A 21,747-nucleotide genomic window follows, 5' to 3' on the forward strand; every position below is an offset into this window, starting at 1 on the left:
TCCACCTCTTCTTTCAAGGCTCTCCTGGAGAACAAACATCCTAGGAGCATCCCTCTAGGCCTGCCCTTTCCCCACTCCAGCCTGAAATTCCAGTGCTGAATCTCTTGGGTTTTTTGAGCCCCATTCCCACCAGACATTTTTTCAAGTAAACTGATCAACAAATCATACATGATTCACAACATGCTAATAGAAACTAAACATGTGACTGGTATAATGCTAGTAGGACATACTTTTCCCAAATAGGTGACTCTTGCATATTTAAATAGTGGTGTTTAGGGAGACCTTGCCAAACCTCAGAAGCTGTTTTCTAATAGTGGACATTTTAGGACACCTAGTAGGTTAATAAACTGGTTAATATTTACTGAGTTTTATTATAGTCTGAGCATCATTCTATGTGCTATACATCATCTCATTTTTCAAAATAACCTTATGAAGTTATTTTTATCATCTGAGATCTGGGACTTGAAACCAGGTGATCTGACTTGCATATCTGAGCAAGATTTCCAAAGGAACACATAGGAATTAAATTACAAACCTCAAATAAGTTAAGTGTGAACTGGTGAGGTCATGAAACCCACCAAAAGCAAGTTGCCTTGGGTTATGAAAATATTGGTTCCCCTGGTTTACTTTTCAGATAAAATTTTGGTTTAAAACTTCATTGGAATCCTTTGAGATGATAAATTTAGCCAAAAAGTGCCCTTTAGTTCCAGATCTCAGTGGCACTCCTTAATTACAAGTATGATGAGGGAAGCTAATGAAAGCATTTGTGTGGTTTAAAGTTCAATATTGGTGGAAGGGTGAATGTTTAAAATCAACCAACAAACTTTTACTTAGCACTGCCAGATGAGGAGTGCTTGACTAGATGCTGCAGGTGTTACCAAGCCAAACTTGGGTCCACTCACTGGATGCACAAGCAAAACACATCTACTGACACCGGGTTGCAAAGAAGCAAAGTACAGTGTTTATTGCAGGGCACCAAACAAGAAGAATGGGCAGCTAGTGCTCAAAAGACCCAAACTCCTCAATGGCTTGCAGGGAAGGTCTTTTAAAGACAACTTTTGAGGTGAGCATTGCAGGGTGCATGATTAGCTCATGAACTTTCTTCTGATTGGTTGGTGGTGAGGTAACAGGGTGATGTTTCAGGAATTGTAATCATCCTCCTTCTGGTTCCAACCAGCCTGGGGTCTACATGTTTGTGGTCAGCATGTAATCACCATCTTCCATCTGGGTGGGGGTCTGCATTTCTGTGGAACAACTCAAAGATACAGGTCAAATTGTTATGTATATTCCTTGAGGAGGAACTAGGACTCTGTTTTATTGCTGAACTATTGTTTCAGCTATCATTACCTGTCTTGAGTGCCTTGTTTTTCCTTTGATTATGCATTCCCTCAATTCTCTAATTGTTAACTTTTTGTCCCTGCTCTTTGGAACATGGGGAAGGCCTAGGCAACTAAAACCTTTTCTAAAAACAAGAATGGGGGACATGAAAGGGTTTTTGTGTCTGGGAAGACCCTGCAGGGTCTTGCTTGGTTTCACAGGTGCTCCCCAAGATCAATGACAGGAACTTGGCTCTGGGTACAGTTTGTCTCATTCCTAAGCTTTGGAATGAGACAAACCCAAATTCATCTCCCAATTCTGAGTGACTTTAAGCAAGTCATTTAGTAAAATGGAAATAACGATTCTTAGTTTATAAAATTATTATTATTATTGGAGATACCAAAGCACTTTTTAGAGTGGCTGGCACAGTAGGAAGTCAACCAGTGTTAGCTCCCATTACTATCCTTATGCCTCTCTCATCTTGCGTCTCTAAGTTCAGCCAAAAGCCCAAGAGCAGGAAGAGAGAAAAGACTGAGCTTTGAAGTTAATTTCCAGAATAAGAAGTTTCCAAGATGTAGATACTAAAAAATAACTGTGGAAATAAAGTCAACATACATCTTTGTACATATAGTTTTCAAAAACAATGGGCAATAATTATTGTGTAAAATGTTACTTTTAAAGATAATTAATACTAATACATCTATAGATGCATAGGGTCTTGCTATATTTGAAAGAACCCAAGCTTCAGTCCAATTTCATCCTTAAAGAGTATTGTCTTATGACATTTGAGAACTGCTGGTCTGAGCAGTATTCATAGAGGAGAAAAGGCAAGGAGATAGATAAAGAACACAAAGGAATCTGAAACTAATTGAAAGAGAAGAATTGAGGATAATTTCAAGATTTTTTATTTGGGAAAGTATGATACCATTAGCCAATCTGGGGACTTTTAAAAATCTTGATGCCCTTGATACATTCCAGGTTCGTTAAATCGGAATCTCTGAGGGTGGGAGCCAGGCATCAGTACTCTTTACAGTAGCTCAGGTGATTCCAACACATCCATCACTGCCTTCATCAAAACAAAGAAGTCAGGTAGCATACTGAGACAGTGGAGGAAGGGGATGAGTATAATTCTAGTTCTGTCAAGGTCAGAGCTCCAACAAGGCATCCAGGGAGGAATTAAGGACTGGATCTCAGGAAGGATAGAGCTCAAGATTTTGGAGAGTCATTCATGCATTCAATAAACTTTCCTAAGGCCTGTTAAGTGCCTGGATACCAAGCCCAACAAACAGGATTCTATTCCCTTGAGGGGCTTATATCTAGGAGGGGGGAACATATTTCTTTTTTTTTGGCTTATAAACAAGAGAATTTTATTTCTCACAGTTCTAAAGGATGAGAAGTCCAAGATTAAGGCACTGACAAATTCAGTGTCTGGCGAGAGCCCACTGCCTGGTTCATGAATTGCCATCTCTTTGCTGTGTCCTCACATGGTGAAAGGAGCAGGGAGCTCTCTGGGGTCTCTTTTATATTTATTTGTTTGTTTATTTATTTATTTATTTAGGTTAGGCTCTTCTTAAATACCATTTTTAAAAAAAAAATATTTTATTTATTTTTTTATACAGCAGGTTCTTATTAGTTCTATCTATTTTATACATGTTAGTGTATACATGTTAATCCCAGTCTCCCAATTCATCCCATGGGGGGAACATATTTCTAAACAAACAAGCAGTACAAAGTGTTGTGAGCTCTAAGACAGAAATCTGTATGTAGGACAGGAAAGGAGGACCCAGTTCTCTTGGGAGTGGTCAGAAAATGTTTCAGAGAGAAGGGACAAGGAGAAGGCACCCTGAGGGAAACGGAGAAAGAGGAAAAGAGAGACTACAGAACTCTGGGGAGGCTAACAGTTTTAGCAGGCAAGGAGGAAGATGGAGCCAGATGAAGATCATGAGAAGTAGCAGCCAGAGAAGGGAGTACTGTATAGGATAGGGAAGTGCCCTGAAAGGTGAGGGGGGAAAGAAGGATGGCTAATGGGACGGCATCATATAGCACAGAGAGGGCAAAGAGGATGAGGCTGAGAAATGGCTTGGAGTTGATGATCAAGTGGCTACGGAAATTAGTTTCCACAGTGGAACAGCTAGGGAAGAGAGAGTGGGAGATGTCTGGAACTGGACCCATTAGAAAAAGAGAAGGATAAAGAGAGGGCTAGAGAAAATACTGGGTTGCCCCAAAAGTTCATTCCATAACATCTTTTGGAAAAACCTGTATGAAAAAACTTTTCGGCCAACCCAATACTATGGGGAGGAATGGGGGAGAACATTTAAATATTAAAATAGAGAAAAGGTGCCTGTAGTGGGAAAAGTTTGGGACTCAGGGATAAGCTATTGTGTTGCATTCTCTTAGCTGGAGCTGAATGGCCTTGGGGCGGTTACTTCGCTTAGCTGGCTGTCCATTTTTCATCTGTAAGATGATGCAGTAGACCTGAGATTTATAAGGGTATGTCCAGATCTGACAATCTAAAAAATTTAGTGGAAAGAACAGAATCAAATGAGAGGGTGAAAAAGACTCTTAACTGCATAAAGCCTGATGATGGGTCAACTTTGTTTCCAGATACGTGTGTTTGCCACGTTCGGTCACCTCATTCTCCAGGTACCATCCCCTAGAACCCACTTTTTAAAAAGGAAAGGGTACCACCTACCATCTATGCTCTACCCATGAGAGTACATAGGTTAAAGTCACAGCTTCTGGAATCATACAGTCCTTCACTATGACTGCATGAAAAATGACTTACTTTGGTTTTTCTAATCTGTAAAACAGAGTAATAAGAGTACTGGTTTCAGAGTTATCATGGGATTAAATGAGAGAATGCATGTGCATGTAATGTATTTACAGCACACCTAGCATATAGTTCTAGTAAAGAAAATATTAGCATTCTTGAACAGGTACAGAAAGAACAGCAGGACCCTGTGCCAGCAAAGTCTATGTATATCTTCTTTAAGATAGGAATACGGGTCGTGATATACTTTGAACCACACAGATCTTTAAAAGAAAAATGAGGAGAAACATGCTCAATAAGCAGATTCACCTAGTGGCAAAAATACAGGCTCTAGAATCAGGCAGCCATGATTCAAACTCTAGTCAAGCTATTTATTAGTTATATATATACATATATATATATTTTTTTTTTTTTTCGGTACGCGGGCCTCTCGCTGTTGTGGCCTCTGCCGTTGCGGAACACAGGATCCGTACACGCAGGCTCAGCGGCCATGGCTCACGGGCGCAGCCGTTCCGCGGCATGTGGGATCTTCCCGGACCGGGGCACGAACCCGCGTCCCCTGACGTCAGCAGGTGGACTCTCAACCACTGAGCCACCAGGGAAGCCCTAGCTTTATATTTTTAAATCTCTGATTACATATTTGTACAAATGAAGTGTATGCTACCTGTCTCCAGGCTTAGGAAGACTGCATTCAGATGGAGTTCCACTTCCAGGCACTTAAGTGTATTTAAAGTACTGTAAAGGTTATTTGCAGGAATTCCCTGGCGTTCCAATGGTTAGGACTTGGCACTTTCACTTCAGTGGCCCGGGTTCAATTCCTGGTTGGGGAACTAAGATCCCACAGGCCACGCAGCGTGGCCAAATAAAAAAATAAAGGTTATTTTCTTTGCTTCTACCTAGCATTATGACTTATGTGTAAATAAACGCTTAGTAAGTGTTTTTAGAATTGAAATTTTAGTGAGATTTTGCTCCTGGTATCCAGAAATTTTACCCTTGTTTCTTTCTGGGATTCTGCCTCTTCTCTGACCTTAACTTAGCTGTGAATTCTATCCTACTCTCAGACCATACTAACACGGACTGGGTTGATTATCCCCCCGGGGTCTTGGCAGATCATGGAGAAAGTGGCAGAACACAGAAAGAAGGCTGCAACCACCACAACACCCCCGTAGGCAAACGGGGAGAAAAGAGCTTCAGGTAGTACCCATCAACCTGGTTCTGTTTACCCCGACATAATGTCCTGAACACGCTCCCTGGTGCCATGTTCTCAGTGCCTCAATCCTGTAGCACAAGGAAATAAAAAACAAAACTTCTCCCATAAGAAGTAGCAGAATTATGTTAAAAATATGTATGTTGATTCCTTCCCAGTTCTCATTCCCTGGGAAGGCCACTGACACCAACAGCAGCCTAAGCTGAAATTTTCTCTTTAAGCTTGTAGGGTTCAGAGAGTGGAATATTTTGTAGAGTCTATAATATGAAAGAGATTAGGTTGGTGATGTCACAAGAGGTTTTCAACAGTGTGGGCAGAAGCTGTAGCGATGACTAAGGTAGTTGATAAGTAGCACCACAAGAAGTAGTTATTCACCCTGGATAAGCAGGTGGAGAATATTAGTTACAGGCAGGAGGCATTTACAACAAAAATGATTCATTCTAGATTTTAGAATCCCAGGTATTAGCTCACATGGGTCAAGAAAAATTAGAAATAGCAGAATTAGAGCAAAAAAAAGTTAACCCCTTGGCACACACTGGAATTGGTTTTGATTTCTATTTTTAAATATATGACTAAGGACATAAGCCAGACCGATCTTTTGATCTCTTGTCACCATTTCCAGGGCCCAGGAAGGGCTTGTCGAACTGGGCCCCACTTGACCACAGGAAGCAAGATCTGGAGGCACAGGGAGCCCATCTTATGCTAACTTCCATCACCTTGGAGACACACCACTCCCCAGCAGGCTCCGGCATCATCGTGGAAGATTGTTACCATCGCTAATCAGATGTTAATCGAATGCACCAGAAAAGGAAATAAATTCCGCTTCTGAAAGGGCAGCTGGAAAGAGGTTGAAATGCTCCCGCTCGGATTTACATTCCAAAGCAGTCCTAAAGCCAAACACTCCCTGCCGGAGCAGAAGGAAAGCCCCTCTCTTCTTCTCACCTTCGCTGGAAAATAGTTCCCTGGAGGAACCGAGAACTCGCTGGGCGGCGCCACGTGGTCCCTCAGGAAATTGGGGCGAGACAAAGGACGCCGGCTCCTGTGAGGCCTCTCGATTGAAGCCAGTCCCTCCTCCTGTCCATCACCTGCAGCCTTAAAGTGCCAGGGACACATCTTCCCTCCCGGATCTCTGGGGCGGGTAAATAAGTCGGGGTGGGGTAAATATTTCTAGTTAGGCGATTCACTCAGTGGTTAAACATGTATTTTGTGGGTGCCAAACGCTGACCTGAGCGGGTTATGTGGTTAATGCTCACAGTAACCCGAGACGTGTGTTAACTCCATATTTCCTTCTTTACAACGGGGAGCAGGAAGCGCAGAGAAGAACAGCACCTCGCCCCGTGAGCGGCAGGATCCCGGGTCACTCGTCCCCAGCGGTGTCCCCAGGGCCGCCCGGCCGGTTCCGCGGCTCGTGGCAGGTGCGCGTGTGCCCGCCCCCTCCGGCGCTCCCGCCTCAGCCCCCCCAAGGACCCAGCCCGGAGCCCGGCGCCTTGCAGCGGCCAGGGGAAGTGCGGCCCGGGGGGCGGAGCCAGGGCCGTGCGGGTGGAGTCGTGAGCCGCGGTGTTGGAGGCCCGGGCCGGCTCCCTGCGCTACCATGGCGTTCGGGAAGAGTCACCGGGACCCATACGCGACCTCCGTGGGCCAGCTCATAGGTAAAAGGGGGACCCCTCCGGCTTGGGGCCGGGACGCTACGCGTTGACTCTGTTCCCGGCCGCAGAGGATCGCGTGGGTCCGAGTTCGACGAACTCCTCCCCGCTCCCCCGCAACTTTCCCAGGCCCCGCGCTCCGCTGGTCCCGAGCGGCACCTGTCCCCGCCGACCTCTCTCGAACCCCACCTCCTCACCTCCCGTCTTCCGGTGCTTTCCGGGGTGGGGGTGGGGTGGAAGCGGACAGGTGGACCGAGGGGATCCAGGTGTGGCGTGGCTGGGCCTCTACAGGGACGTGTCAACTTCTGGGTAAGGGGAAGCTGTTCAGAAAGTGAGTCCTCCCGAGGGCCAAGTGTTGTCCTGCCCGTTTTGCAAAGAGAAAAAGTTTCCAGGAGGTTAAGTGCAGTGACCTCGATGTGACAGGCAGGTCTCCAAACTAGTTCTGACTCCAGGCCCTTAAAACGTGAGTTACTTTTTAGGGGTGAACAAAGAGAACAAACATGCCTAGCACTGGAGCGAAGGAAGGGGGAGCCAGGCGCGCTCTGGGTACACAAGAGGCCTCTCAAGGCCACTAGGGGCTACACAGGTGTCTGCCTGACTCCTTCCCTCTCCCGTGGCCGTGCTCTGATCCATGTACGCGGAAGCCGGAGCCAGTGCCTGGACTGTTTAACAACACCGGCTCCCTTCTCCCTGGTCTCTGATACCTCCCTTGGGAACCGGGTGTGGCACCAGTGCATATAGATGCCAAGCAAAGCGTCATCACTTCGGGGAGCTTCGTGGGATGAGGAAATCATGAAAACCTGGTAGTTGTAATAAGGAGGCTCAGATTTGAACAGTTTTGCCTGCAGCTCAGTTAACTGCTGTATGACAAGAACACATTACCCAGGGACTTCCCTGGTGGTCCAGTGGTTAAGACGTCACCCTTCCAATGCAGGGGGCGCTGGTTCTATCCCTGGTCGGGGAACTAAGACCCCACATGCTGCGCGGCCAAAAATAAATAAAGAATGAATAAATTAAAGAACCAAAACCAAAACACTACTCAACCTGAAGCTTAGTTCCCATACCTTTATAAGATGGTGAGTGTAACTATCATTGAGGAGGAGATGCTTTCTAAACTGTTGCTGGCTGTATCTCTGTTGGGTATTAAAATGAACCCTGAACAGAAGTGGATTCAGGCTGCATCTTCATAAGTTGATTTATTCTTTAATGCTGTGAACATTTACTGACTGCCAGCTATATCCCTGGACCTGGACCAGGCAAAGGTAAGATGTGGTCTCAGCCATCACGGAACGCATAATCTTATAGGGAAGACGCACACAATTTCGTACTGACAATAGTGCAGTACCTTTGCAATAGAAGAGAAGTGTAAAACACCCAAAACTTATGAAAAGGGAGAACTTAACTCTGCCATGGCCTTTGAAGGGTGAGTAGGAGTTTTCTAGGAAGATGGGAATGTGGGAAGAAGGAGGACAGAATGGGGAGCAAGAAATCTGGCAGAAAGAACCTTGTAACTGAACACAAGATTGGTAAGCCTTGTCCATTTGAATGCCAAATTCAAATAGTGTTTCTCCTAGATGAGGAGCAGTCTAAGCTTTGGAGTTCCCCTAACCAAACCTTTATCCTCTTCATTATCCTTTTAATTTTTGCTCAATTCCCCTAGAACCTCATGTTTTCATGCTGAGGGATATTCTCCTTTCTCGTAGTAGAGATGTTAAGCTCATTCAGGTTGAGTGTTCTATTATCCTTCCCAGGTGACATTTTGTATTCTTAAGGAGGATGTCAGAAGAGGGAAAAGCTATCTGACTGTTTAGTGATGGGGTTACAGGTACAGGAGCCTTCAAGTCTGCCTGGTGCAGCTCTGGTTAGTACAGGTGCTAGGAAGTACATAGACAGTTTCAGTAGATCTGTCTTTTTCTCAACACCACCCCCAAAGGAGAATAAGTGACTTTTAAAAAGCAAACAAAAACTGGCATCAAACATCAAACAACCTAGATTTGAATGCTAGTTCTACCGTGTACTGACTGTGTAGCCTTGGGTAACTTCCTTAACCTCCTTGAACTTCTGTTTCATCACCTCAAAACAGTGGGTTAAATGAAATTGCATAAGATAAAATACTTAGTTTAGCACTGTGCACTTCATCTTGTAGGTGACTGTCCTTCTCTGAAAGACAGGCAGGCAGATGGAGATTTAGCTGGGCTGTCTTGGCCCTGCAGCCTTTATTAATAGGTCACTCATTACTGTTGCAAGAGAAACACCTGGGTTTTGACTGATTCTTGAATTACTGGGAATTGCTCAGAAAAAAAAAATCTCTCTGCTCTTTGGTGATATAAACTTAATGGTACTTGCTAGTGAACTCCAGGCAGATTGTTTCAGGAGGACCAGACATGTTTTATTCTGTTGTAGCTCAGATTCAACACAACAGCTTTTTCTTTGCAGAAAAGGCTACATTTGCTGGAGTTCAGACTGAAGATTGGGGCCAGTTCATGCACATCTGTTACATAATTAACACTGCCCACGATGGGTGAGTTCAGTGTGTGGTTCATGTATTTGCCTCTCATAAGAAGTGTCAGAACATATTTTCTCTTGCAAACTGGTTTTCTTGTTGAAATAGTGTTTCCATCACCCTTTAAGCACCCACTGCCTTTTGAAGACATGTCAGGTTGAAATATTAGGACAGCTGCTTGTTTCAGCATGTGGAATATCTGAGAATCCATTATAATTTTTCTCCTCTTTGCCTTTTCCTTAATAGTTTCAAATTTTGTCTCGGTGAAGCTCAAATTCCTTGTTCTTTAAGGAGAGAGGAAGATACTGTTTCCTTTGTTAGGAATTCTTCTTGCTCTGATTGGCAATATTTTATGTTACTGTAACTGAAAAATATTATCAAGAAGCTAGTGGTCTCCTGGTGGTGACCTGTCTCTGGGCAGTTGTCATTACCAACCAGGAAATAATCTAGCAGTTGTTTTCCTCTGCCTGTCACAAGACAATTTTTTTTTTCTTCCGAATGCCAACTCACCCATGTTTATGCTGAGTTCTTAAACAATGTGTTATCTTTTGTTACACTTCTTAAACTTTACAGAATTGAAGTTTAAAAAATAAAATCATTAAGAAGACCAACTATTTTGTGATTTAGTCTGAACTACAAGTTGTTAAAAGGGATTTTCCTGTGCATTTAAACTAATAATGAACAGCAAAGGAGACTGTCTTAGTTTTTGTTGATGAAGAAAACATTACACTTAATTATTGACTATCTCAATGGAAAGTGCTTATGGTTAGTACTTTAAAATATTTATGGTGTTTTCCCTGTAATCTTGTTTACCATATTTGTTTCCTCTAAAACTTTTCTTCATTGATAATACTAATTTCTTCATTGATAATGCAAAAAGGGAAATGCAATGTAAAATTTTTTTCTTTTAAAACAGTGTCTTTATTCTTTTCAACTTTTCTAAGGGTTTCATCTTAGATTTCATATATGATTTTTTAGAAATATATATAATATTTTATAATAGTTACAATTTTAAGTATATGTAATATTATGTAATTATATTATCATATAATAGAAATTCTAAATTCTAAATTCAAAAAATATTTGTATCTTTTTTAAGTTTTGAGGTATAATTGGCATATAGCACTGTATAAGTTTAAAGTGTACAGCATAATGACTTGAATTACATATACTGCAAAACAGTTTCCACAACAAGTTTTGTTAACATCCATCACCTCATACAGTTACAAAAAATGTTTTTTCCTTGTGATGAGAACTTTCAGGATCTACTCTCTTAACAACTGTCAAATATACCATACAGCAGTATTAACTATAGTCATCATGTTGTGCGTTACATCCCCATTACTTATCTATAACTGACCATCTCAGAGTAAATTTAGACTGTCTACTTACACATAGTTCCTCCTTTTGTAACATAACATTGTAGCATATCAGAACCTGACCTGGTTAGTCCTAACTCCTCCTACATCCCATTGCCTATAGGATGCTTAGGAAATACTAATAAAAATAGGTAACATTTTTGGAAATTACATTTCCTGTAAACTGGTTCTGTGCGTTGATATGGGCTGTGGGTGTGAGTATATTTCACATGTAGTGCTTTCTAGGTAATGATCATCATCTGCATATTTCGTTTGATTCTGACAAGGAGGTAGGTGGTATTGTCTGCCTAGATGTATGAGGAAACGGGTGTAAAAATGTTAAGTCATCTGCCCAGTGCCACACAGAACCAATACCTTGGTTATCTCCTTAGCCGTTCCTCTTTCCACACTGCATGCTGCTTTTCAGAGACTACTTGCTTTCAGCAATGGCTACGTTGATGATTTTACTGTGTTTATTGCCACAGGCCAAAAGATGCAGTAAAAGCTTTGAAGAAAAGGATTTCCAAAAATTACAATCATAAAGAAATACAACTTACCTTGTCAGTAAGTATTTACTTTAATGTTAAATTAAGACCAGAATTTTCCAAGCTATAGTCACGTTTCTAATTTTGGGTATAAAAGATACAAATATTCTGAGATAATTAATAGGTTAGCAAAAAGTTATTTACAGTATGAATTAAAACTATTCATTTATTGAGAATTGCAGAATCAAGGGAGTTTCGTTGTTTGTAATAGCATTTAATTCGGTGGAAAGTGAGTGTTCCTGGAAAAGCATATTTTCCTGGTTAGGAGATGGGAACTGGTCATGAAAAACCTGTATGTACTGAGTTGCTCAAGAAGTTTGTGTATGTGTTACACATGGGGAAGATTGAAGCTTGAGAAGTGCCTCCCCGTCATCTTTCTACCTCATTTGAACACCTCTGTGGAATTCTGAGATGCTGGAGGCTCTTTAGGGTTCAGCCAAGTTCTGCTGTTTGGTATAATTTGGAGAATGTTCTTTGTTGATTTAAACAATTCTCCTGTGCACCTTATCGCTTGATTTGGGTGTGGACATTTATTTGACATGTTCCCATTTTCCCCCAACCTTGGCCGTGTGACCTCTTCAGTTGCTTGGTGAGTTGCCCGTTTTACTTCAGTATGTTTTGCAAACCCTGCCTGCTGCCTGAGAGTGAGCTGTGTGGCTTTCTAGTTTCTTCTGTGTGCCTTTGCTGACCTCAGCCCAGCCGCAAGCCACATGTGGTTATGGCACTACTCTGCCAGCATCACACTGCTCTTAGGGGACTTGGACGTGTTTATCTAGAGGGCTGTGGAACAGAGGTGAGCACAGCCCCCCTTTTCTAGTTTCAGGGGGAAAATCATTTATCACATCTTGCTTACTTGGAGAGTAACTGAATGAGAAAATGAATTGAAGTCTTAATGATACTATCACTGAAGAAACCCTTCAAGTTGGGGTCTGAATATAGTTTTGGAGGGATTTTCTTCTCTCATCTTTTTTGACCTCTCCCCTGTCCTTTACCATAGCAGCCCCCTCAGGGAGGTCACAGAATGCAGGCAACTGGAGAGAGAGGAGTAAGGCACTTCAGTAGAAATGTCAGAACAATGGGTTGGTGGTGGAAATAAACCTTTGCCTGGTACCTGGTTGATGCTCTCAACAACCCTTTGAAGAAGTTGTATTATTGACTCCACTTCAGAAATGAAGAAACTGAGACTTAGTGAGGTTAAGTGATTTTTTTTTTTTTTTTCCCCTCCAAGATTTAAGTAGCATAGGCAAGATTTCAGTCCGGTTCTCAGATTCTAAATTCCATGTCCTTGCCCCATACACCTTGCTTCTCAGAACAAATCAAGCCCCTTGAAAGAAAAGGCTGCTGTGTTTCATTTGTGTTTTCAACTCCTTTCTACATGGTAGAAGACCTAGTGCATCAGTGTACCAGGTGTTGAGTGGTTAAAATGATTGAGTGTCCTTCAGCCCCCATCCCACTCTCCTAGCATCCAGGAAGGACTCAAGGAATGTAGAAGAATTGGGGTAGAAAGATACGTAGCTGTGCCCTAAAATGAAGTGGATCTAGGATATCTCAGGGCTGCTGAAGGTTAGGAGAATTGACTGAGTAACCTAAGGGCAGAAGATGAATTTATGCCACTTTTGAATTTCAGCATGCGGTATTTCACCTTCTCACAGTTGTTTATTCTGTATAATGCGTTTGTCTCTTTCTCTGTTGTAGCCAGCCTACGTGACATTTCCATGGTTGCTTCTTATCCTCAGCTCCATATCCTCCTCCATCACAGTTCCTTCCTTCTGGGGATGAACCAGGACTCTTCCCTGGGGAATCTGACTTATCCCAGAGTGTTGTCTCTTTCAGCCCTCCATCTCTGAGTTCCCACTCTTTCTGTCCTTCCAGTCGTCTGATCTCTTAGGCCTTACTCCCAGCTAGCTGCCTGTTCCCTGTTCCACCTCAGGTAACTGTACATCCTCCACCTCCTAATTTCCACACCAGTACGTGAGAACAAGTGAATCTAAAACCTGTGCCAAAGTAAAGGTGAGAGTCACAGGTTGGGGGTCATTGTTAGGGGCAGAGTTCATTAAGGTACCTACTTCTTGGATTTTCTTTGAATTGGTCTTTGACTCTTGCTAGCTTCATGCATATTTCCCCAAGTTGTATAGTCAGTGGCCCAATCACCTCACCTCACGCTACTCACTGCATTGTAGTGGTGTCTTTAAGGCTTCAGAACAGACTTTAATATTAACTTAAGCCAGACTTAATCATGAGAGAGATTAGTCACAGAAAGAATCATCCAGGGGCTTCCCTGGTGGCGCAGGGGTTGAGAATCTGCCTGCTAATGCAGGGGACACGGGTTCGAGCCCCTGTCTGGGAGGATCCCACATGCTGCGGAGCAACTAGGCCCGTGAATATTTAGCATTCATTTTACTGTTAGGGAAAATGAGATTTGGAGGCAAAGTATCTTGCCTAAGACTGCATATCTGGTTACATGAAGTATTTTTATAAATTCCCATTGAACTAGAGGCACTTTTCCTCTCAGCAGTTCATCAGATAAAAACTCATCATAACAGTATATCAAGCAAAAACTCATTTGTTATTCAACTTTTCAGCTTGTCTTTTTCTAAACAACTTGCATTAAAATACAATAGATTCATCTTAATATGTTTTGGCTTCTGATTTTACTTTCCTTTGCCTTAAAGGTTCTCCCTGTATATTTCACAAAGCTGCATGTGCTCAGCTTCTGTATTTTATGGTTGCATTTTTAGCCACATTGCCCTTAAAACTGCAGCTTTCATACCTTCTTATTTCTGTATTGCCATTAAAGTGACACAAATACAGAGCATGGTGTAAAGTCAGTTTTCAGGGCTTCTTTTCTGCAAAGATGATTATACCTATCCTGGTCACGTTATGGTTTTTGTGACCTCGGAGAAGGTGTTAGCATGGGAACTAGAGATTTAATTTTGTTTTTAGATCACTTTTAGAAATCCACTTTCTGCATGCAGTTCTTCAATACCAGCTCATTCTTTCTTAGCCTGACTTCTGCTTATGTTGCTTTATTGAAAATCTTTTTTTCAAGGTGACTGATGACCCCACTAACCAACAAACCGAGCTGAGTTTTTCAGTCCATATTCTTAACCATTTGACACTCCATCCTCCTAGAAACTCTGCCCTCTTTTGATTTTACCAACATTATGTTCTATTTATCTTATGCATCAGTTTCTGTTGATTGCCTTTCCTGAGCGTCCTTCTGGCCTCACAGGTGAACCCCTTTGTCCCTTCCTCTCTGCTCATCCAAGGCAGGCTTGATAACTCACTTTTGGCCTCACTCTCCCCTGAACTATAGCTGTGCATGTACAGCTCTCAGCAAAAAATCTCTACTTGAATGTCTCATTGTCCTTTTTGTCTTAGTCACCTTGAGCTGCTCTAACAAAATACCATAGATTAGGTGGCTTAAACAACAGACATCTATTTCTCACAGTCCTGGAGGCTGTGAAGTCCAAGATCAAGGTGCCGGCAGATCCAGTGTATGATGAGGGCCCACCCTCTGGCTTGTAGATGGCCATCTTCTTGCTGTATCCTCACATGGCCAAGAGAGAGATGATCTCTCTTATCCCTTTCTTATAAGAGCACTAATCTCATTCATGAGGACTCCACCCTCATGACCTAACTCCCTCCCAAAAATCCCACCTCCAAATACCATCACATTAGGGATTAGGAGGTTCAACATGGGAATTTGGGAGGGACACAAACATTCAGTTCACAGCACTTATAAACTCAAAATATCTAAATTTCAACCCACCATTTTGACCTTCGACTAGTCATAGTATCCCATCCACTTCCAGATTTCCATCAATCTCATGCAGAGTAACAGTCACTTAACTTTCAGCCTTTCCTTTTCAACAAACCCCGGTTGCTGAAAGTTCTTGCTTCATAATTCTCATGTCTTTCCCTTCCTTGTACCCACATCATCCTAGTTTAGGCCTTTCTGCATCAGGCTGTACTAGTGGGTAACTGCTGGATCTCTCTATCATTCCAGGGTCTTTGCCCTCCAATTCCCTTTGTAGGGTGCTGCTTGAAAACCTTGTCAGAGTACTATGCATGCACTAACCTTTCTCTCAAGTTCAGGATAGAGGTGTGATGGTGACAAAACTAATAAGAACCCTTCAGTGGCTTCTTACTGCCTTCAAGATAATCTTCAAATTCTTTACATTGCCACACAAAATTTCTCTACTGTCTGGATGAAGCCCCTCCAGACTTAATCCACCCACCTCCCCAATGTCCCCAGTTTGCTGATGTAAAGAAGCCTCTACAAACTGGAGTACTTATTTTCCTCCTCACAGCTCATATGCTTTGTCACCTGTACTTATATTTTTTAATACCATTTACCTGTCTAGACTATTGCTCTATACTCATTTGTACTTTTCTTGACCATTTTTCAAAGCCCAGCATAGAACCACCCTTTTCCAAAAGTCTTAAGACCACCTGGCCCTAAATTATCACATCTGCCTATAAAGGTCTGTAGCTGGGGTAACCATGTAATTTTTCATCTAGGCAAGGACATTTTTGAGAGTGAAAGGAGGTATCATCATTAATAAAACCAGGACAACAGGAGTTCACCAGGACTTTCCTGGCAAAACTAGGACACGTCACCTTGTATGGAGCCCACATGCTTTGTTTGCACCTCCCATTGGCCCTTGGCATTTACTACCTTGCATAGTTATTAGTTCTCGTATAATTGTGTCCTGGCTCCCCAACAGGACCATCCGCTAAGCAGTTACATTATGCCTTATATTTCCTCACATTTCCAGAACCTAACATTTTGCCATGTATTTTAGTAGATACTAAATTATGTTTATTAATTGGAATGCTGGTGGAAATCATTACTTAGCAATTTTTACCTTATATTTAGGAGGTGGTTTTGCAAAGAGATAAAACGTTTAATTTTTCTCTTTAGCTTATTGACGTGTGTATGCAGAACTGTGGTCCGAGTTTCCAGTCTCTGATTGTGAAGAAGGAATTCGTTAAAGATAGTCTAGTTAAGCTGCTGAGTCCCAGATATACCTTGCCAATAGACATTCAGAATAGAATTTTGAATTTCATTAAGGTAAGTCTATTATATATCTTATGGGATGGTGAATGTCTAAGATTAGAGATTTAATTACCTAACTCCCAATTGGTTCAGTGATCCTTTACAAGCCTGGGCTTGAGCCCCAAAGAGTTTTCACTATTCGGTTTTCCATGTAATAATAATTTCTTGGCATTGGATAGTGGCCTTTTTCTGAAGAATGTGTAGTCTTTTCCATACGTGTCTCTCAGTTTCTATCTTATCTACATCAGATAGGAGAGAGAGTGACGTGTACATTCATTTTGCAGGTGTGGAAACTATGTTCTGGGGTAGATAACTCACTGCTTTCAGAGTTATTTGGCAAAAGAGCTACTGATGCTGTTTTAGAATCTGTTAATTCTAGATTTAGTATAGCAAAAAACAAACAATAGTATCTATTCCAGAGTTTCATTAAATTGTTGAGGCATGGCAGTTTGGTGATTAAAAATATATTATTCTAATGGCCATCATCAAAAAATATACAAACAGGACTTCCCTGGTGGCACAGTGGTTGAGAGTCCGCCTGCCGATGCAGGGGACGCGGGTTCGTGCCCCGGTCCGGGAAGATCCCACAGGCCGCGGGCCATGGCCGCTGAGCCTGCGCTTCCGGAGCCTGTGTTCTGCAACAGGAGAGGCCACAACAGTGAGAGGCCCGCGTACCGCAAAAAAAAAAAAAAAAAAATATATATATATATACACATACACACACACACACACACACACACACAATGGAGAGGGTGTGGAGAAAAGGGAACCCTCTTGCACTGTTGGTGGGAATGTAAATTCATACAGCCGCTATGGAGAACAGTATGGAGGTTCCTTAAAAAACTAAAAATAGAACTGCCATATGACCCAGCAATCCCACTACTGGGCGTATACCCTGAGAAAACCATAATTCAAAAAGAGTCATGTACCACAATGTTCATTGCAGCTCCATTTACAATAGCCAGGACATGGAAGCAACCTAAATGTCCATCGACAGATGACTGGATAAAGAAGATGTGGTACATATATACAATGGAATATTACTCAAGCCATAAAAAGAAACAAAATTGAGTTATTTGTAGTGAGGTGGATGGACCTAGAATCTGTCATACAGAGTGAAGTATGTCAAAAAGAGAAAAACAAATACTGTATGCTAACACATATATATGGAATCTAAATTTTTAAAAAAGTGGTCATGAGGAACCTAGGGGCAGGACAGGAATAAGGACGCAGACGTAGAGAATGGACTTGAGGACATGGGGAGGGGGAAGGGTAAGCTGGGACAAAGTGAGAGAGTGGCATGGTCTAATATATACTACCAAATGTAAAATAGGTAGCTAGCGGGAAGCAGCTGCATAGCACAGGGAGATCAGCTCAGTGGTTTGTGACCACCTAGAGGGATGGGATAGGGAGGGTGGGAGGGAGGGAGACACAAGAGGGAGGAGATATGGGAACATATGTATATGTATAACTGATTCACTTTGTTACAAAGCAGAAAGTAACATACCATTGTAAAGCAATTATACTCCAATAAAGATGTTTTTTATATATATATATATATATATATATATATATATATATATAGATTATTCTAGTCTCTAAAAATGTACATTCAAAAGTAGCTTTCTTTTTCTGAGTAAGGTACATAATTGTCAATCTCTCATTTTCTGTCACCAGTTTAGGAGTTGTGTTTTGTTTTGCTGCTTATTTATCTCTGGAACTTTCCATCTCTTGAATTCAGACATGGTCGCAGGGTTTTCCAGGAGCTGTGGATGTAAGTGAAGTGAAAGAAGTGTACCTGGACCTCCTTAAGAAAGGTGTTCAGTTTCCTCCATCAGATGCAGTGGCTGAAACAGCCAGACAAGAGGTAGGAGGCCGTTCTTTGACCTATGTAGAGTAAGACAGTGTAGTGCATGGGTCTTTTCTCTTTGAAAGGGACCACCCTAGCTCCACCTAGCTTCACCTAAAAGATTAATCTGTTAGAAGGATACTGTGATACCTCATAAAATACAAGCCGCAAGAAGGGTGGTGTTAGCTGGATCTTTGAACAGAGAACCAAGCATTCAAATGCCTTGTTACTTGTCTACCTTCCTTTGATCATCAGTTTCGTTCTTCTCTCTCATTGCAGACTAGCTTTTTCCACATGGTAAACAACATAGCTCCCAAATTTTCATATGGTAGCCTTAGCTTTTTCACATTCCACGTCCCAAATTTCAGAGAAGGGCCTCATTGAACCAACCTAGGTCAGTTTTCCATTTCTTCACAAATTAACTAAGGTCATATAAGAACGGGGTTGCTCCATATAGAAATTATTTAGGTAGAGCAGAAGAGGGGCAGTTTTCAAAAGAAAAGATTGGTGCTAGACAGGCAGGGGTCTCTATTATAGGTATTCATATAATAGATTTGTTTATTAATACTGTGCCCATAGAAGAGTTTCGCAATGTTCACATGTATTCATTCTCAAGTTTGCAAGCAACTTTCAAGGTTTTGAACTTAGAACACTTGTAGTGACTGATAATAATTCATCTCCTAACTTACTATGATTTCCATAACGTAAAAACAGTAATTCTTTCCTTCTGCATATTGGTGAGTCCTGCCTTGGTAGAAAAAGCAATTCAGGTGTATACCAAAAGTCTGATCTTTGTGAAGGCTTTGTCCTGAGGGCTCACTCTCCCTAGTGACTGAGTCATCTGAATGGAAAAACTGGATTTGGAGTGGCTGAGTTAATTTAAATAATAATATTTCTATATTTCATGTTGATAGACTGCTCAGATCTCACCAAATCCACCACCATCTGTTCCTACTGCACCAGCTCTTTCTTCTGTGGTTTCCAAGAGCTCCACTATTATATTGGTCCCAGAACAGGTAACAACAGCAATGACTGTATTTATTGATGACTTTTTCTAAGTTCTAAGTACTTTATATATAGTTTGTTTATTTTTAACAATATTATCATAAGGTAGAGGTACATTTGAACCTCATTTTACAGAGGAGGGGACTGAAGCTTAGTGACACTGTATAAGTTATGATGGTTCAACTCTAAGTGGAATTAATCCCATGGATTCTGCCTGATTATAAAAGCCTGAGCTTTTAACAGTTGTCCTCGTCGAGTGGCTTTTGTGGCTTTGTGGAGGCTTGGCTGTGGGACGGATCTTGTGTAAGGTGATTCCTGTTGCTCCTGATAGGACTGTCTGTATGCCACACCAGAGAGCTCAGTAAGTGGTCATCTTATTACTATTATTAACTGTGCCAACTGAATTACATTTACTTGTTTGTCTATATCTGTTTATCTAATGTTTAGACAAGCAATTATGAAATGAAGCTCATTTCTGTCCTGCTATAAGGGAACTATCATTTAAGACTTTATATTATTATTATTCGGTATTGTATAACAATCCATGTGATTAATTCCTCTTAGAATTTAATCCAGGAAGAAAAAAAAGTGTTTCTCTCTTGATTCTTCCCTCTCTAATACCGTGGGACTATAAAACATTCACTTTTTTCTCTCCCATTGGTTTCTAAGAAACCCAGACTAACATTTGCCATTTTCTTCAGGTTGCTGATAGGGTTACCTTCTCCCTTCTCCATATTGGTTCCAATCTGACTTTTTCCCTTCATTAACTTTCCTAGAGCATAGTTTTAAATTTATTACAAGAGCTCTCAAGACCTTTTAGAAGGTGACAGATTGTACATTTGTAAAATAATTATATGTACATTTGTATAAATTTGAAAATATTAAATTTTACAAAAATGTTTTCTCTGCAAGCAAGAAACAAGGTAGCCATTCTTTGTGTCACACTTACTGGTGATTGTGTTGCTCTCGACAGATTGGAAAACTGCGCAGTGAATTGGATATGGTGAAAATGAATGTGAGAGTGATGTCTGCCATATTGATAGAGAATATTCCTGGGTCTGAAAACCATGAAGACACAGAGCTTCTGCAGGTGTAGTATGATTTCAGGGACAAGCAGTCCCTGAAAGTTATTCTCTAAACTTAGAGCCTTGGAGATAGAAGGCACCGTAATATTGACTTGTCCATGCTCCAGCATGTTTACTTGATTTTTAAACTTAACAAGAAGCTGCAAGGATGACTTTATCAGAAATGCCGTGGTAACTTAGACGTGGTACTTACCCTCTTGCAATAAATAATTTAACATCATTTAATCATTCATAGCCTAGCCATATATAGCCTCTGCTAATCTCTAATTGTTTTCAGTGTGTAAAAGTTACCTATCTATTCAGCAAACATAATGAGTAACTATAATGTGTTAAAGGATATAGAAATGAGGAGGCTGTCCTAGTCCTTAAGGAACTTAGGTCTAGTGGGCAAGAGTGTTTTGTAAACGACAAGTTTAATAAAATACTGATGCTATAATAGAAATGTATTTATCATACTGTGGGTTCAGGGGTGGGGGCAAGGAGAAAGGTGAGGGTTTTTGGAAAGGTTTAGGTGGAGGCAGTGCCGACACTGTGGAGGAGCAAGTGGACAGTGCATTTGGATGTGTATGGGCATGTGAAGGACACGGGCAGCTCATTATGACTGGAGTGGGGGCCCTCCGAGACCCTCTTCTGTGTCTCTACATCCAGTGCACTTTTTCCCTCTAATGGTTTCTTCTAATTTTCAATTTTAAGGTTTTTTTTTGTTTTTTTTTTTTGCGGTACGTGGGCCTCTCACTGTTGTGGCCCCTCCCGTTGTGGAGCACAGGCTCCGGATGTACAGGCTCCGGACGCGCAGTTTCAGCGGCCATGGCTCGCGGGCCCAGCTGCTCCGCGGCATGTGGGATCTTCCTGGACCGGGGCGTGAACCCGTGTCCCCTGCATTGGCGGGTGGACTCTCAGCCACTGCACCACCAGGGAAGCCCATCAATTTTAAGTTTTAACACACACTTTAACACATTATTTTAGAAGCAGTTAGAGGAAAAAAATCAGTTTCTAAATCTTTTTCTTGCCCCCAAAGTTAAGAAACTTATATTTTTACTTTTCTCTGATTCCACTCCCCACTTCTCATGTTGTTGTTATCTTTCCTTTAAGTCCTTTGATTGTTAGTAAATAACATTTTTCTTGATTATTGCTTGTTTGGGAAACAATCAATGGTATAAAAATGTCCTTTTTCAACATTACCACCTGTATTTAACTGCTATCTCCTTAACTTGTTACTAGTGGTAAACTTTGAGTGTTTACGTGTCCAAAGATGTCTTTTGGCTGCCATGTTAAGGGCTCACAGTTTGGCCTAGGTACAGAATTATTTTCCTTAAGTCCTTCAAAGATACTGCTCCATTGTTCTTGCACCCAGTGGTGCTATTGAGAAGTATCATATTATGTATTCTTGCACCTTTGTTTTA

The 21,747-nt window shown here is 41.6% G+C and overlaps 1 protein-coding gene and 1 long non-coding RNA gene across 4 annotated transcripts in view; one reads left to right on the top strand and one right to left on the bottom strand.

The window, feature by feature from the left end:
* Positions 1-938: 938 nt before the first annotated feature.
* Positions 939-6,743, bottom strand: LOC109551727 (uncharacterized). The gene is made up of 3 exons (XR_002178425.3): positions 6,520-6,743; positions 6,237-6,423; positions 939-1,244 (listed from the first exon to the last, which is right to left on the bottom strand). It is a non-coding gene; the product is annotated as an uncharacterized lncRNA (long non-coding RNA).
* Positions 6,744-6,745: 2 nt separating this feature from the next.
* Positions 6,746-21,747, top strand: part of TOM1L1 (target of myb1 like 1 membrane trafficking protein) — a 52,843-nt gene continuing 37,841 nt past the window's right edge. For 2 of the 3 annotated variants that reach the window (XM_019945364.3, XM_073797494.1), the window contains exons 1-7: positions 6,746-6,943; positions 9,374-9,458; positions 11,284-11,362; positions 16,271-16,420; positions 18,147-18,272; positions 19,169-19,270; positions 20,233-20,349. In XM_019945364.3, coding sequence (XP_019800923.1) covers positions 6,886-6,943; positions 9,374-9,458; positions 11,284-11,362; positions 16,271-16,420; positions 18,147-18,272; positions 19,169-19,270; positions 20,233-20,349 — 717 coding nt within the window. In that variant the 5' untranslated portion in view covers positions 6,746-6,885. The remainder of the gene's footprint in view (positions 6,944-9,373; positions 9,459-11,283; positions 11,363-16,270; positions 16,421-18,146; positions 18,273-19,168; positions 19,271-20,232; positions 20,350-21,747) is intronic. The other variant, XM_073797493.1, reaches the window with a different exon arrangement.

The sequence above is a fragment of the Tursiops truncatus genome, chromosome 20 (genome assembly GCF_011762595.2).
Source record: "Tursiops truncatus isolate mTurTru1 chromosome 20, mTurTru1.mat.Y, whole genome shotgun sequence".
NCBI lineage: Eukaryota > Metazoa > Chordata > Mammalia > Artiodactyla > Delphinidae > Tursiops > Tursiops truncatus.